Source organism: Tasmannia lanceolata, unplaced genomic scaffold (assembly GCF_043159265.1).
Source record: "Tasmannia lanceolata isolate RefF3 unplaced genomic scaffold, GAP_Taslan_0.1 ptg000005l, whole genome shotgun sequence".
NCBI lineage: Eukaryota > Viridiplantae > Streptophyta > Magnoliopsida > Canellales > Winteraceae > Tasmannia > Tasmannia lanceolata.
Genome location: NW_027518682.1, coordinates 22515953 through 22531777, shown reverse-complemented (window position 1 = coordinate 22531777; position 15825 = coordinate 22515953). Strand labels below are relative to the sequence as shown.

Here is a 15825-nt window from a genome sequence, read left to right as displayed (position 1 = left end):
CCCTTTCTCTCTATTCTCTTCTGTCCCGCTTCTTCTTCAATATTGGGGTTTCCTCCAAATTTTCAGTGAATAGCGCCAGAAAAGCAGAAAGGAATCGATTTTGTTCTGTTCTGTTCTGTTCTGATAAGAGAATGAAGCGAGGATACGAGGAAAACGCGTCCACATCTATCGGCCCCCCTCAATCTATACGTCGGTTGAATCCTCCTGGTAATTTTCAGGAAAACCTTTTCCCCATTTTAATTTCAATGGTGATTTTACTGACGATTTTAATTGATATCAGAGGTTAGGTATGGAAAGTGTTTTTCCTTTTGCACACTAAAATTTAGGTCTTTTTATGTTTTGATTGCTAGGAGAAACGCAATTTTTGGAAGACGAGAGCACGAAAAATTTGGCACGGAAAGTGGCAGACCATTACAGCGCGAGGTCTAATCAGACACTTGAAGAACGAGAAGCGAGTCCCATCATTCATTTGAAGAAGCTCAACAATTGGGTATGTTTACATTTATTCCCCTCTTTTGAAATTTGCCCTTTTCCTCTTAGGTCATCATAACAAGTTACATGTAATTTATTTTTTTTCTACATATTGCATCTGTTAGGCTAAATTTAACTTTCTAATCAAAGATGCTTAGGGTAAAACTCTACATCCACTGTTTACAGGTAATTTTTCTTGTTGACGACATCGTATGAAGGAAGAAAGGAAGCATTGAATCCACAACTCAACTCAACTCAACTCAACTCAACAAAGCCTTTGTTGGGGTCGGCTAAATGAATCCTTTAGAAAAATTTCATGAAGAAGGTGAAAGGAATCTTCCCGGCTCTAATCCTGGTTCTAGTTGGGTTCTTCAATTCTATCCTATCCAAGGTCATGTTCTCTGTTATGTTCCTACCTATCAAGTCTTTCCTCACTATTTCTACCCAAGTTGTTTTCGGTCTGCCCCTACCTCTTTTTACTCCATCAATTGGGCACGAGTCGCCTCTTCTCACCGGAGCATCCAAGGGCCTACGTTGGTAAAGGGGAAAACTTAAACTGTATTTTATTCAATAAAGAAGGTGATCTCTACACAAACCACACGCCCACTATTTATAGGCCCTCAATGCCTTCATCCTTGACTTCCTATCCTACACAAAACACCTTTTCTAACTCTATTCAAACTCCTCTTCTAATCTCACCCAATTACACTTCTAATCTAACCAAGACTAGGACTCCTAACTCAACGAGGATATACAAATCCAAATTTCAAGCTGACATATCAAATCAAAATATAAAAAGTCACTTTCGAGCAAAGGGATATCCTCTGATCTCAACAATATGGGACAACTTAGAAGACGCATTCGCTCTTGTCACAAATGTGAGGACTGCTCAGTGTGTTCCATTCTACTGTTGCCATGAAAGAGTATGTGCTACCCCAATTTGGCATCAAGAATGTCTTCACATAGAAAATAGTCCCTATGGGTAGGATATACTATACAATCACGGTAGCCAAGCCCAGGGGTTTATTCAAGATAAAATTAGCCAAGTAGGATAACCAATCCTAGGAACAACTTATTCAAGTATTTCTATCCCCGTGGAGATCAGCCCCGTTAGGATTTTTTCTGTTTGCATTTCTATTGTGTGATTTTATGTGGATGCTGTCTTCATTCCAAAGAAGACATGTTGAACCTAAGCTCACTTGGAAGGTAGCCCGAAATGAAGGTGCTAAGAAACTTAAAATCTTTCACTATTGAAATTGCTCATCTAAGAAAGGAGGTATTTGAAGGTGTATACATGTGCAGTGTTGCATTTGAGATCTCTTGAAAGCCAAATGGCAGCTGCATTTACTTCCCTTTAATTATGGGCATTCTTGTAATTTTCCAACTTCGATAGAAGGAAGTGAAAATCTGATTGAGGTGTGTACTTGAATTCCCTGGGCAAGCTATTTCTCCTTCTAGGATATGCTTTACCCGCATTAAATCATTCTTGGGCCAAAGAGGCTATCTTTTTCTCGACCGCTATCTCCACAGCCCTTTTATCAGATGGCGATAAACTCGATGACATAGGCCGGTTGATCAAATTCAGTCTTTGCTGAAAAAACCAATGCCGTGTCATCTTTATAATCTTTTAATGTTGTACCATATTTGTTGTTTCATTACCTGGGGAACCATTCCTATTTGGTTTTATCCATCCTTCAATTAGTTTCCCAACTGCTAATTTTAACTGTTTTGCTGTATGGATTCAGCTCGATGTATCAAATGAAATGGCATGTTCTATCTGTCTCCCCCTTTCAATATCTATCTTCCACCACTTTCATCCTTCAAAGTCATGGTGCAAGATCTCATTTCATCTGCTCTAGGACATTCAGTTGCTTCATGCTATGTTGTTACTATGCTTAATGAAACCTTAAAAAATAGGATATGGTTTTCTTGAATGGCGGCGACAAACAAGTTGGTGATATTTATATTCTTCATTGCCGTAAATAGTAAATGGGAATATTGAAAATTGAATAGGATAAATAATTGGTACCATTCAAAAATAAAAGGATAGGTAATCCGTAGGCGAACAACAAGAATTGATCTCGATGAGTAGAGTATCAAAAATTGAGTCTAGCTGGAGTTTGCAGGATCGAGGATGGATTGATGTATGACTATACGCTCCAGGCTTGTAAAGAAGTGCCGGGCATTTTGCAAATTATATCCATCTAGAGTCATGAAATGTATGCAATACTATACCTTCATTTTCCTTGTAGGGTTCTTTCTTGGTGGTTTTCCTTTCATTCTCTTCTCCATTGCAATTATTTTCTTCTTCTCAGAAATCTCAAATGACATTTTTCCTCTTAAATTTGGATGTAACGATCACATATGTAATCCATTGATCATATATATTGGTTTGATATATTTGAGTTGATTCTTTATTTATTTTGGTTCCTATTCTTTTTGTCCCACAGACTAAAAGTGTCTTGATTCATCTTTATGCTCGCCGAGGAGATGCTGTTCTTGATCTTGCTTGTGGAAAGGTAGGTACCCAACATTGTGACTCCTGTTCATTAATGGCATTCATTATCAGAAAATGTGGCAATATCAATTTAAGGTCTTCACCATGGGTTTCTTTCGTTAATATGCTTGCTTCAAACTCAAGAAACTTTACATTTGAAAATCTCATTTCTATCTCACTGTTTGGAGATTTTTAAAAGGTTCTACATGAACTCAACACCTCTATCAATCATGGATATGACTTTCATGAATCTTCCCCAATTTAAAATTCTTTCCTTTTTCAATTTGTGCATCATTAAGTTTTTCAGTTTGACATCTACTTACCCAGGGAGGCGACTTAATCAAATGGGACAAGGCGAAGATTGGATACTATGTTGGTATTGATATTGCTGAAGGCTCGGTAATGTACCTACTCATTGATTCTTGTCTTTCTTTGGTTGTGGTTAGTCTTCCCTAAATTTTTAGTGACAAGAAGTTTGCCTAATGTTCTGTTACCCCCCTGCTCTTTGGTTTTTAATATAATCTTGCTATGATTCCCCAAAAAAAAAAAAAAGTTTGCCTAATGCTCAAAAGATGGTGGCATTCACCATCGTGCCATCCTTCCCTTTGGGTGGAATTATGCTGAGTTTTTTTTTTTTTTTTTTTTGATTGGTGGAACTATGTTGAGTTGTTCTGTAAATATGTTATGTTTTCCAAGGATATGCCATTAATATTTGAAGTTCTCTATAAAATAAGAAAGACAGAGTGAATTAGGGATCCCGTTGATCGTGTTTTATGTATGATTGAGTTTGTGTTAAGGAGTTTTTATATGGTGTTTGCATGTTCATGCATGTAATGGGAGCACTACCCTTGATAATTTCACTCGTGTTAAGATACAATCATATGCACCAAGTCGGCTAACTGTTTTAGTTATGTTCTACTAAGTCTTCTAACTGTTTTAGTTATATTCTATTTCTGCTGGTATAGACATTGTCATTGCAAGCTTCTATAACTGACTTATTTTTACCTTCTGTAATTTTGTTCAGATAGAAGACTGTAGGACTCGCTACAATGGTGATGCAGACCATCATTTGCGCAGGAAAAAGTTTACATTTCCAGCTCGCCTTTTCTGTGGAGATTGTTTTGAGGTAACTGAATTTTCTTGTTCTATCAGTTTGGCTACAAGGATGTGCATTATTTTCTGATGGAATTGGGATAGGCTTGGGATGATTTCATTCCCTATTTTCTTTACCAGAAAAATCCTTTAAAATATGCCTCTTCTAGAGTGAAAACTGAAAAAGGTTTATTTTGCTGGTCAGCCTACTTGTGTTTGCATCGCTTGATCTAAAGGACTACTATCACCTTCCCATTTTCAAATCTAGATACTAGAAACCGTGTGTAATGTACTAATGGCTATGCAGTGATTAGATTAGAATGGTATTTATGTTTAGGCCATCCAATTAACACCAGTTTAGTGTTCATAACTTCGAAATTTATCAATACAATATCTTAATATGCCAAGGAAGGTGATTATGACTTTTATTTTTTGTGTGATCGATCTCAGGTTCGTTTGGATAAAGCTTTGGAAGATGATGCACCATTCGATATATGCAGCTGTCAGGTGAGAGGTTTGTTAGCATGAAACATGCTTTCCTTCATCGGACAGTTGTCCTATATTTTCTTTGCATTAAAAGATAATCAGTACTAATCAAAGTCATGTCCGTAATTAGTATTCAGAGTTTATTGGTGACAGAAAATATCTTAAAAATGCTAGTTCCATTTAGTTAAAAAGCTTTCACTAGGCACGCTTGAAAAAACCCGTGTTTGACCTGAAGCAGAAAAGAATAACCAGTTCCCTTTAACTTCAAAGTTAAAACATACACCTTAACTACTATATCTTCTAAATATGCTTTACCACTCTATTTATGATCACTTAGTTTTTCTTAATAAATAAGAACGGCTAGCTTATGCTAGTTGGATAAATGAATCATGCAATGTGCAGAATTGGTGTTTGGCCTGTTTGTAGATGGTTTTTATAATTGTTTTATATTAAATGGCAAGTAACTAATAAAATAGTCTAAACTCTGCAGTTTGCGTTGCATTACTCATGGTCCACGGAGGCACGTGCACGACAGGCCTTAGCAAATATATCTTCATTACTTCGTCCAGGTGGCACCTTTTTTGGAACAATGCCAGATGCAAATGTTATTGTCAAAAAGCTTAGAGAAGGTACTCATTTCATACCATGTCTCTGTTAGCATTTACCAAGTCTCTGCAAGTTTATATTGGATTTGGTGGTGATTTGAAATAAACATTTTAGATCTCATCGAGCTTTGTGAATAAAAAGGGAAGTGATGTATCCACCCCTTTATTGACTTGGGACAGCCAGCTCCAGTGTATCTATGACTGCAGAGGGGCTGATGTACTTCACGTGGGAAGGATTCAACGGGCCTGATTTCCACATACACTCAAGCTGGCTGTCCCGTGTAAAGAAAAGGGGTGAATTTATCATTTCCCGAATAAAAAATGCTATGGGGACCATCTTAATCCCCATTAAGAAAGGTGCCACTGACCCACTGATTGCACGGTGAGTGTGTGCCGAAGTCATTGTTGACACTTGACTCTGAAGAAGAATCAAATGTTTGCCTTCATCGCTTGGCTGGGATGCTTTCTTCCAGCAAGGAAAAAAAAACTTTTCGTATGTACAACTTTGACTTAGTGATAGGTAACTGATGACATTGATGGAACTTTCTGCTGCATTGTTGAGTGATTGCCTTTGGTTTTCTCCACTTATGTAGTATGTAGGGGCATATCCCATGCAGATAAATGCTCATTACTTGCATGTCCAAAATCCTAAGGTGTTTGCTTACGTCTTTTTACATATTGTTTCTCTTTTGGTCTTATGTATCTTCTTGTGCTGATGAATTCATTGATGTCTTAAATTTACCTAATCTTCAAGACTCTTTGGCATAGCCGGCCCTTTTGTCAGTTGTCACCATACTAAAAAATGCTTTTTCCCTTTGAGAATATGCAGCTGAAGGACTGACATTTGGAAATAGCGTCTACTTGATTTCCTTTGATGAGGAATTTGCTCATAAGGTGAACAATTACACCACTCCTGCTTCTATCGGGATCGGTATACTGTATACTTTCATTAAGAGACAATTATCACTGAAACATGTACATGATTATTCAGCATAGACACTAATGGCAATGCTTGTGTTTTTGCATGGTTCAGAAATTTAAATCATCCAGCCCATTTGGCATCAAATACAAGTTCCACTTAGAGGTAAAGCTTGGAGGAAGTGAATCTTAATTTTCGTGGTGGCATTGATAATAATTCTTTCACAAGTATTAATCCCTTTATAACTCTGACATGAATAATCTGTTAGAGTTATTATTTTATGAAAGACTTACTTTGAGTATTATAATTTAAGGCTGTTGTGATACATTTGGTCATTGTACTCTTGACAATTGTTTGCACTAATTTTAAATTTTCATATGCAAGCAATATTTTACAATTTAGTTCTGTAACTTCAGTTAGACCCATTGCTACACTTCGTCAAGATTTTAATTATCAACAACATAGCAAGAGACGATCTCATATTTCTAAAATGAACTGACTGATTATTGCAGGATGCAGTGGATTGTCCTGAATGGATTGTTCCCTTTCAAGTTTTCAAATCATTAGCAGAAGAGGTGTGAATTTCTTTTCCCAAGAAATACCTTTCAGTTACATGGTTGTGGTCTTATAGTCGTATATACTAACATCTTTCATTATATTTTTTTTAATGGCAACATCTTTCATCATAGTTGCATTTGTATTATAGTATCATATAGTGATTGTTGTCATAGCACGTTTTCCTAGCACGTTCAACATGCTGCACCAGCTCTAAGTAGATAGTACGGTAATTAACATTCTTCCTGAGGAAATTCAGGAGGTTTCTAATATTTTGGTCAAGGGCATACAATTATGCACACATGTTAAAACTATTTGGCTTCTACTGTGCCTGAAATAGCTTGAGTTATTTCGTCACCAAAAGATGCATAGTCCCCTCAGCTCTCTACCAACATGCATGTATTTTTTCACTATTCAAGTCAGAGAATGAGAGAAGAATGGCCACATGTAAAGAGCAAACAAGAAAGAGGAAAGTTTTTAGATAAACAGCACATCCAGAGGGCTAATACAACTTACATTAAATGATTTTCACACCGAAATACTAGGTTGAAGCCACTGAAATGCTCTCATGTTCTTCACTTATTCTCCATCTTCTCTAATTTTTCGCATCATGTCTTTGTTCCACTGCCCAATTGGTATAATAGAGAAGCTCGAGCGTTTCCAGAAGAATTTCATTTGGAATGATTAAGAAGAAAGTTGAGGGTATCATTTGGTCAGCTGGGATTTTGTTTGCAAGCCTAAAGCGGAGGGAGGTGTTGGCATTAGAAGTCTAAAGGTGATCACCAATGCTTTGTTTGCCAGGTGGCTATGGCGTTTCGGTGAGGAATAGTCCCACTTGTGGCATGCGATGATAGTGGGGAAGTATTGCTGTGGGTGTGGCAGTTGGTTGTCATGCGATAACTTTAGATCACAAGGTGTTAATGGTGTGGAGAGATATCTTCCGTACTTGTAACTTTTTAAATAATGATTCGATTCCGTGTTGGATCCGAGGATCAAATTTGGTTTTGGCACAACTTATGGGATGGTGATCGTCCTCTCAAGGAAGCCTTTTCTAGGCTCTTCAGATTGGATTATTTCAGTGAGGCGTTTCGGAGATTCTTTTTCGTAGAGATGTTGGTAGGGTGGTTTTGGATGTTAGATTAAGAAGGATTTTTTGGGACAGCGAAGAGGATTTAGTTGCACACTTTATAGAGTGTTTATAGTCCGTGTATAGTGTCTTAATGGTGTTCCTGTCGATCCTTTTGTTCCCTCACATAATGTGTGGAAGATACTGACTCCCCCATGGGTGAGAAGTAGGAACCAGATCATCGTCAACTGTTGCATCATGTCCAACACAACATCAGAGTTGGTTGACCATTTTTTAATTCATTGTGATATTGTGATTTTAGATTTGGACCAGCTTCTTTAAGACTATTTGGGGTCTCCTAGGTCTTACCGAATCGGATTGATAACTTGAATGAAGCTTGATTATCGTCTCCTTAGCTAGACGAAAGACTTTATGAGGTGGCTTTGTCAGTTGTGCTTTGGATGGTGTTGAAGGAAAGGAAACATGACCTTCAAGGGGGACAGTAAATTGTCGCATTAAATTTTCAAATGGTCTTTCCTTCCAGTATCTATTGGGATGTGGTGGTGTCAAGTTTAGAGGTCTTTCCTTCCAGTACCTATTGGGTTGTGATGCTGACAAGTTCAGAGGCGTTTCAGAGTCGGTTCTTCAGTTCTCTTGGGGCTAGTGTTTCAAAACTCAAATTTGGACAAGAAATCGACTGTAGTCAAAGGGTGTCGACTTGGGCGAGTCAATTTTTGACACGATCAATGTTTCAGTGTCTTGTGCAAGGCAAAGAAGTTTTGATTGACTTGGTTGGGAAAAACTTGCAGTCAGACTAGAACTCAGCTAAAGGTAGAAGGGAATCGACTCAGGCGAGTCGACATTTGGCATATGGAGTTTTTAAACAGTTATTGGGACTCCATTCAGACAAGTGTGTTGACGAGTGAACCCCTCTCTCTCACGTGGTCCCCCCTGTTGTTGTTGTTCTTAAGTTTAACTTTGATTGTTCGAGCATAGGTAATTTGAGGTTTGCCGGAGCATAGTTACATATATTTGTCTCAGGAATTTCTCAAGAATGGTGTATCTCAGGATTTTTACAACTTTTTATTAGAACTCGGCTAACGTAAAGGCGAGTCGACTTAGTCATGTGGACGATTGGCACATGGGTTAAATAGATATTGGGACCCAAATCAGACAAGTGTGTTGATGAGTGAATCCCTCTCTCTCACGTGGCCCCCCCTGTTGTTGTTCTTAAATTCAACTTTGATCGTTCGAGCGTCAGTAATTTGAGGTTTGCCGGAACAGTCACAAATATGTCTCAGGAATTTCTCGGGAATGGTGTATCTCTATCATGAATTTATCGTGTTATTTTCATGATATATTTACTTCAAAAAAATAAAATATGAAGATATTTCAATGTTTTTTAAGTCTCGGGAAAACGTAGGGATTGTCATTTTATCAAAATTCTAGTGTGCCAGACATTCTTCGTGGGCATGATATCACGGTTAGATGCGTGGTTTTGGTCCCTCGGATGAGGCAGAGGTGCTGACTCTTAAGATCAATATTCTTCTCCCTAAACCTTTGGATTGTAGACAGTGACTCCCTTAATGTGATTTGATGGGTAATGGATGGGAAGGGATTTCTATGGAGATTTGCCAACACCCTTGAGGTGTTGGATCACATTGAGGGCCACGCCATTACTTCCCACCATTCCCATTGGTCTAAAACTCCAATGCAGATTAGATCCTATGAAAGATAATGTAAAGGGAGGGAAGGTCGCAAGATTTCCACTGAAATTCCCCCCTGAAACCTGAACGTTTTCGTTTTTATGGCAGCCAAAACCGAAACCGAGAAGCATTAGAGAATGTGGGATGGACGGCCGGGGGATTGGTCTTGCTCATCTTGTGGTTACTGTAATTTTAAATGGAGAAGTAAATGCCGATGGTGCCAGGAGAAGGGAAGAGGAAAAGAAAAGAAGAAGAAAGTAGAAAGAAACAAAGTAAAATTGTGGTGGCGACAAGAGGACTGGTACTGTTCATCCTGCAACTACCTAAATTTTAAATGACGGGGTAGATGTCGTTGGTGTCTCCTGGATAAAGAGCTGACCCGCTGTATGACGCAGCAACGAGAGACACGTTCGGCAAGGTATCCTATCTCTCGGTTACCTAAGAACCAAGAGACTGCAGTGCATCATATTTTGATGTCTCAGATGATCGAGGAGATTGAGCCTAGCTGCTATGAGGAGGCTCGGAGACATAAGAAGTGGCAGGACGCCAGGCTCGAGGAGATGAGCGCTTGCAGAGGAACGAAACGTGGGATCGCGTTCCGGGGGCGACACCCAGCTTCAAAAGAATGGAGAGCCCTCGAATCCAATGGACTCGGGTACCGTGGCCCAGGAGGGAGATTGTTGGCCTGATTTTGGACTGATCACCTCTTTTGTTGAAGGAGAGATACCGTCCTTGTCCATCTCAGGGCCGGAGGTGGAAACACGACTTAATACCCTAAGTACATGTTTGATAGGAAAAAGAAAAGATTTATCTGGCTCCATCTAGGATCTCTGGCTCTGGGCCAAAATCTTTTGGGACATTCCTACCCTACCCTCCCCTGTCCTTCTCTTCTATCAAAGGATGAAGCTTTATTTATATTTGATTCGGTGGAGATGGCCTCCGGAGTTCTGGCTAAGAAAGACGAGGCTTACGGAAGCATCTTGTTGTCCCTCTCCACCTGGAATCAAGTCTATGTCCAGGGATCCGAGATGCTGTGGGTCAATATATATGGCATCCCTCTGCAAGTTTGGGCTACCTCAACAGTTGAAGGCTTGGGAAACCTCTTTGGACCGGTTTTGGAGGTGAAAATGGAAGGTAACTACAATCAATGTATGAGTTTTGTATCGGTCAAAAATCTTTGCACCGAGATGGAAGTTGAGCTATCCCTTCGTCAATCTATGGATTTCTGGCCACTGTTTCATTGTGGGTATCATAATTCAGGAATCAAAGGGACCTCATCGGACTCCTGAGGCCGATCCGTATGAGCCTTGTGAATCTTCCCCTATTCCGGGACCCTTTCTACCTCTGGCAAAGCCTCCCCTGAATCTTGGGTAGGAGATTTCGGGCTGCTTGACGGTGGTCCAGGCTATGAACCGCCCAGAACCCTCCCGTAAAATCCAGGTCAGGAAAACCATCGAGTCGTCGGAGTCTGGCCCTTTGTTTTCAAAATTCAAATCTGTTGGAGCTTGAGCGGGAAAAGTGCAGGGTGCTCCTTTCAAAAATGTGCTTCCCTTCTCATCTTTGACTGACCCCGATTGGGGCTGGCAGGGAGAAACCTCATATATCAAAAAGGTATTTTTGGCTTACCTTGGTATCGACGCTGGACACCTAAGGCCTGTACATTCTTTGGGTGAAGATATTGGATTTTATCTAGCTTCTGACATGGTTGAGCTAAATGGTATTAGGTTTTGGCTTCTTACAGAAGAGAGGAATAAAAATTGGAAATATATGTCAGACGAGGATCTTAGTACTCTATAAAGGCTCTTGTATTGGAATTATAACTCAAATCTTTTCCGAAAGGTGAAGAAGCTTTTTTAAGATGGGACGATTTGAATGATTACTTTGGCTACATAAAAGCTTTTTGGGGAATTGGTCAGGGTGAGTGACGGCCACTCTAAAGTTTAATTATTTTAGGGGCACTTAGAATAAGCTATTGGGGTGTGGAGGGACACCTGGCCTTTTGATTTTGCCCAGAGTCTTCGGGAAGCAGTCATGAAGCGAATAGATGAAAGGAAATACTTCCGTCTGTCTTTTGTTATTCTTAGCAAAGTAGGAAAAAAAGAAAGAAAAAAGAGAAGCTAGAGCGTTCAAAAATGGAAAACTTGAGTGAGTCATCCCAGCTTCAATCTCGGAAGCATCCTTTTGACGTAGTAGAAATGGAAGAAACTTTAAGTAAACTGCGGGCCTTGATATACAATGAAGAACTGGCGTCCAAGGTACTTCCAACACCAAGAGAAAAGATTAAAACCTTCCTGAAAAATCAATAAAAATCTTTTAAGGAGGCTGCCAACAATCGACCAAAGACTATAACCCTACGAGTACTTACAATGTAAATGAAACCCATTCGCCGATGCACAAGCACCTTTTTTTCAACAAGTTCTTGGAAGATGAAAAGAAAGAAAGAAGAAGATAAGGTATCAGGGGATAAGAGGGTGGAAGATCTTCTTCGTCGGAAAAAGAGCCTAGGGGAAAAGATTCCATATGAGGAGTCTCTTGAGATTGAGCAGCTTCTCTTGGAATTAGAGAAATGTTCATATTAAAAAATGAGGAAGGAAAAAGGGATGGTCAAAGGGGAAGTCGGGTATTGTGGAATCCATGATGATTAGTTATGTTGGTCTGTGTTAAGGTTTTATCTTATAATATTAGATTGGGAAGATAGCAGTGGTATCTGTCCCATATAAGGTTTGTTTCCAGTACTAGGAAAGTAATGTGGTGGTGTTGCTGCTCGAGAAGTGATTCGGTTTTTTGGAGGTTGTTGACGAAGATGATGGATATAGTTGGAAGGATTGTAGTGCTGGATTCTAGCAAGGCATGGTCGGGTAAAGTTTCTCTTGTATTAGTTGTGATATAAGGCTCGACCATGGTCAATGCAAGAAGAAAGGGCCCACACCTTGCTCTCGTTGTTTTTGCTCAGATATTTGGCACAGGGTATGCCCTGGCCGGTCTTCCTTGATATTTCGTAATGCCAGGAAAGACTCCTGGTCCCCAATGTAATTTCTTTATTATCAATGAAAATATGTCGTCTTTAAAATATAAAAAAAACTCCAAGGCAGATTCCCTTGCTAGGAGTGGTGTCTTTAGCTATTCTTTGTTTGTTAGTGATCATTTCCCTTTGGATGAGGCCGCCCTCCCCTCTTCGACTTTTCCCTCGTGTCTGATTGACCATCTATGTCGTTGTATGTTTTCTCGCATTCTTTAATAATTTTTTTCCACCATTCAAAACAAAAATAGAAATCTGAATCAAGCAACACATCTTGAATTCTTTTTCTTTTTCTTTTTTGTTTTTGAATTCTCCTTTTCTTTTTATGGGAAACTCGAATTAGGGGTAGTCGTTCAGTTATAACCGAACCGAATAGACCGAAATTTGATAACCGAAATAATTTCGGTTATCAAATTTCAAAAACAAAAACTGAACCAAAATTTCCAAAAACCGAACTGAAACCGAACCGATTAAAAATTCAGTTATTCGGTTATAACCAAATAGTGCAAGAAAAAGAGGGAAAAAAAAAAGCAAAATCTCGGTTTGGATCAGAGGGCTAGGATCATCCTATGGGAATGATTTTTTGAGCACAACCTAATTAAGTTTTGATCAATCAAATGGACAGTTTTGATCATCCTACAGAGTGACCATATAGCACTTTTTTGGGAAAATAATGGTTTTTATCCATAATTTTGGTTATTCGGTTAACCGATTTTTTTTTTTTTTTAGATAACCAAACCCGAACCCAAATAACCGAATTTCCAAAAAAAAAAAACCGGAACCGGACCGAAAAAGAAAAAAACATAACCGAACCGACCAAACCAATTCGGTTCGGTTCGGTTCGGTTATAACCGAATAATGAACACCCCTAACGTTCGGTTATGACCGAATAATGAACACCCCTAACTCGAATGCATTATTAGTGTGTGTTTTAGGCCTGCGATGCTTTTGAGACTTATTGCTCAAGTAAATTGTGCTTCCCCTTCTATGATTTCTGTTACAAAACAGTCATACATCTCAGCATGCTTTTCTCATGGTTTACAGATGTACTATGATTTCTGTTACAAAACAGTCAAACATCTCAGCATGCCTTTCTCATGGTTTACAGATGCGATTCATGTTCATGCAGTTTACATGTTTTCGTACTTAACTGCAGTATGACTTGGAGGTTGTTCTTGCAAAGAACTCCCATGAATTTTTAGATGAGTTCTTGAAAAAGCCTGAATTTGCTGATCTCATGCGGAGACTTGGTGCCTTGGGTGATGGAAATCAGGATACCAGTGAGTCCACGTTGTTTTAGATTGTTTTTTTTTCCCTTCTATTCGCATTGGGAGGAGGACTCTTAAGTCAAATCCTTTAACTTGGGCCTACTTTGCACTGGAGTATCAAGTTTGAGCCATTTTGATCTCCTTATTTATACTCCAAATGCTTGTTTTGGTGGTTTTCTTTCCTTTTTTTAGCCTCCTACTTTAGATGATTGAACTTTTTACAGGAAAGGGCTATATTCAACTCGCTCTTGATTTTCTAATTTCACTAGGCACTGTTTAACAATTTCTGTGTTTTGTAACACAGGCACACTATCACAGGATGAATGGGAAGTCGCTTACCTTTATTTGGCATTTGTATTGAAGAAGGTAATTGATGCACTATAATTCAAATGTCACTACTTCGGTCTTTTTTTTCTGTATTTAGCATCTCTGACCTCCTCCTTCATGAAATTTTTCTAAAGGATTCATTTAGCCGACCCTAACTAGTTTGGGATAAAGGCTTTGTTGAGTTGCGTTGAGTAGCATCTCTGGCCTACATAATACGAACTATTTTTTATATCTTTTTTCATTTCTTCATTTTGCTAGATTGCTTGTCATATTTGAGTCTATGCTCTTAGCTCCTCAATAACTTTAGAGAAATGCTATATGACTTGAGTGAGTCACAGTACTCCAGGATTTGCCATAACCCGATGTGGTTGTGGTACATGTGTATGGTAATCAGTTTCAGAAATTGTACCCCTTGACTCCCATCTCTACTGTTCATGTGGGACATGTAAAGTCATTAGGCTTGTTTTGGCAGACCACCATGTGGATGAGGCTAATCGAAAAGACTCGGCGATTGGTCTATCCGAAGAGCTCTTCTTTTGTACATTTTTTATTCAAAGTGAAGCAGATTCACTGTGCACTATGACTTGTGCAAGTCATAGTAGTAGTCACAACGTTATTGGTGAATTTTGGAAAACTAATACACTGGATGTTTTGACATAAATCATCAAACCGATCTTTCTGCTTCCATCTTGTTATTGTTCTGCGAGATTTCAAAATGGACTGGATGTTGCTTTATCAAGGTAAAGCCCCATGATAAATGCATTTCAAGGAGAGGGAGCATAACCTCTATTTAACCTAGGGTGCAACTCGGGTCGGGTTCAATCCGAAAAAAGGTCGGGTCAGGTTCGGGTTGAAGGGTTGGGCAACCCGACCCGAGTGAAACCCGATATTTTTAATCATTTTTATTTTTACTAAGCATAAAAACTCGGGGTGGGTTTGGGTTGGAAAAAGGGGTTCCTCGGGTCGGGTTCAGATTGGCCTCTACCCGACCCGAGTTGCACCCCCAATTTAACCATAACCATAACAAATTTTGGAAAGCAATCCATTAGTTCAGAAATGATTAAACTAATTTCTAGAATGCTCCTTGATTATTGCCAGACAATACAATATGTATTGAGTGAGCATTTAAGTTTTAAGATTTCATCCATCTCCTTAGGAAATGTTATTTACTTGTTTAATTGGTTTTGGCTCCCTTTTCAGCGTGGCCAACCAGATTCGAACCAGAAGAGCAACAGAGGAAACAGGGGGCAGATGCAGATCTCAAAGGAAGACATCATCTACCTCCACAGCGATACATGAATTGATCTTGGTTATCTCCTTCAACAGTGTAACATTATGTGGCAATGTTAGAGCAACACCAGTCGGCCAACATAATATAATAGAAAGGCCAGATGGTGGTAGAGGCAACTCTCTACAGAGAGCAGAAGGAATCCAGTACGCTGTTTACACGCTATTGAGTCCAACAAGAAAATTTTTGTAAGCCTAACAGAAACCAGAAATGGTTAAATTTATTTTTCAAGGGGACGGGAAAGCAAGCAACATTCATAGCAAAACTACATGAATGTGAAAATGTGTGATCGCTGTATGGACGATATTTATGTTGCACCATTAACTATTTTGAAATTGTATTTGATCAGAAATAAAGAAATTAATACAAGTTTTAATTATATCTTTTTTAACCCGGAATTTATCTAGCGAGCCAGGCCGGCACCTTAAAATGTGTTGATTGGATAAAAAAAATACAAGAGGGGGACGCATCACCTTACCTCGAAACCCATAAACGTCGAGTACTTGGAAGATTCAAGGCGTTACAT

The 15825-nt window shown here is 39.1% G+C and overlaps 1 protein-coding gene across 3 annotated transcripts; it reads left to right on the top strand.

The window, feature by feature from the left end:
* Nucleotides 1-15678, top strand: LOC143877990 (mRNA capping enzyme family protein). Of its 3 annotated transcripts, none has more exons than XM_077380362.1 (13): nt 1-207; nt 354-490; nt 2922-2990; nt 3296-3367; nt 3993-4094; nt 4511-4567; nt 5037-5175; nt 5981-6045; nt 6185-6235; nt 6583-6645; nt 13573-13696; nt 13989-14050; nt 15212-15678. In XM_077380362.1, exons 1-13 carry the CDS (start codon nt 132-134, stop codon nt 15308-15310), a joined length of 1116 nt encoding a protein of 371 aa, XP_077236477.1. In that variant the 5' UTR covers nt 1-131; the 3' UTR covers nt 15311-15678. The 3 variants fall into 3 exon arrangements, with proteins under 3 accessions (XP_077236477.1, XP_077236476.1, XP_077236478.1); XM_077380361.1 differs by having other exon boundaries at nt 4-207; nt 351-490; XM_077380363.1 differs by lacking the exons at nt 1-207; nt 354-490 and adding an exon at nt 685-796.
* The last annotated feature ends 147 nt before the right edge of the window (nt 15679-15825 follow it).

Coding starts and splice junctions, on each gene's coding strand:
- LOC143877990 (XM_077380361.1), top strand. CDS start 132: ATGAAGCGAGGATACGAGGAAAACGCGTCCACATCTATCGGCCCCCCT. Junction 491..2,921: donor TGAAGAAGCTCAACAATTGG/GTATGTTTACAT, acceptor TTTGTCCCACAG/ACTAAAAGTGTCTTGATTCA. Junction 6,046..6,184: donor ATGAGGAATTTGCTCATAAG/GTGAACAATTAC, acceptor TGCATGGTTCAG/AAATTTAAATCATCCAGCCC.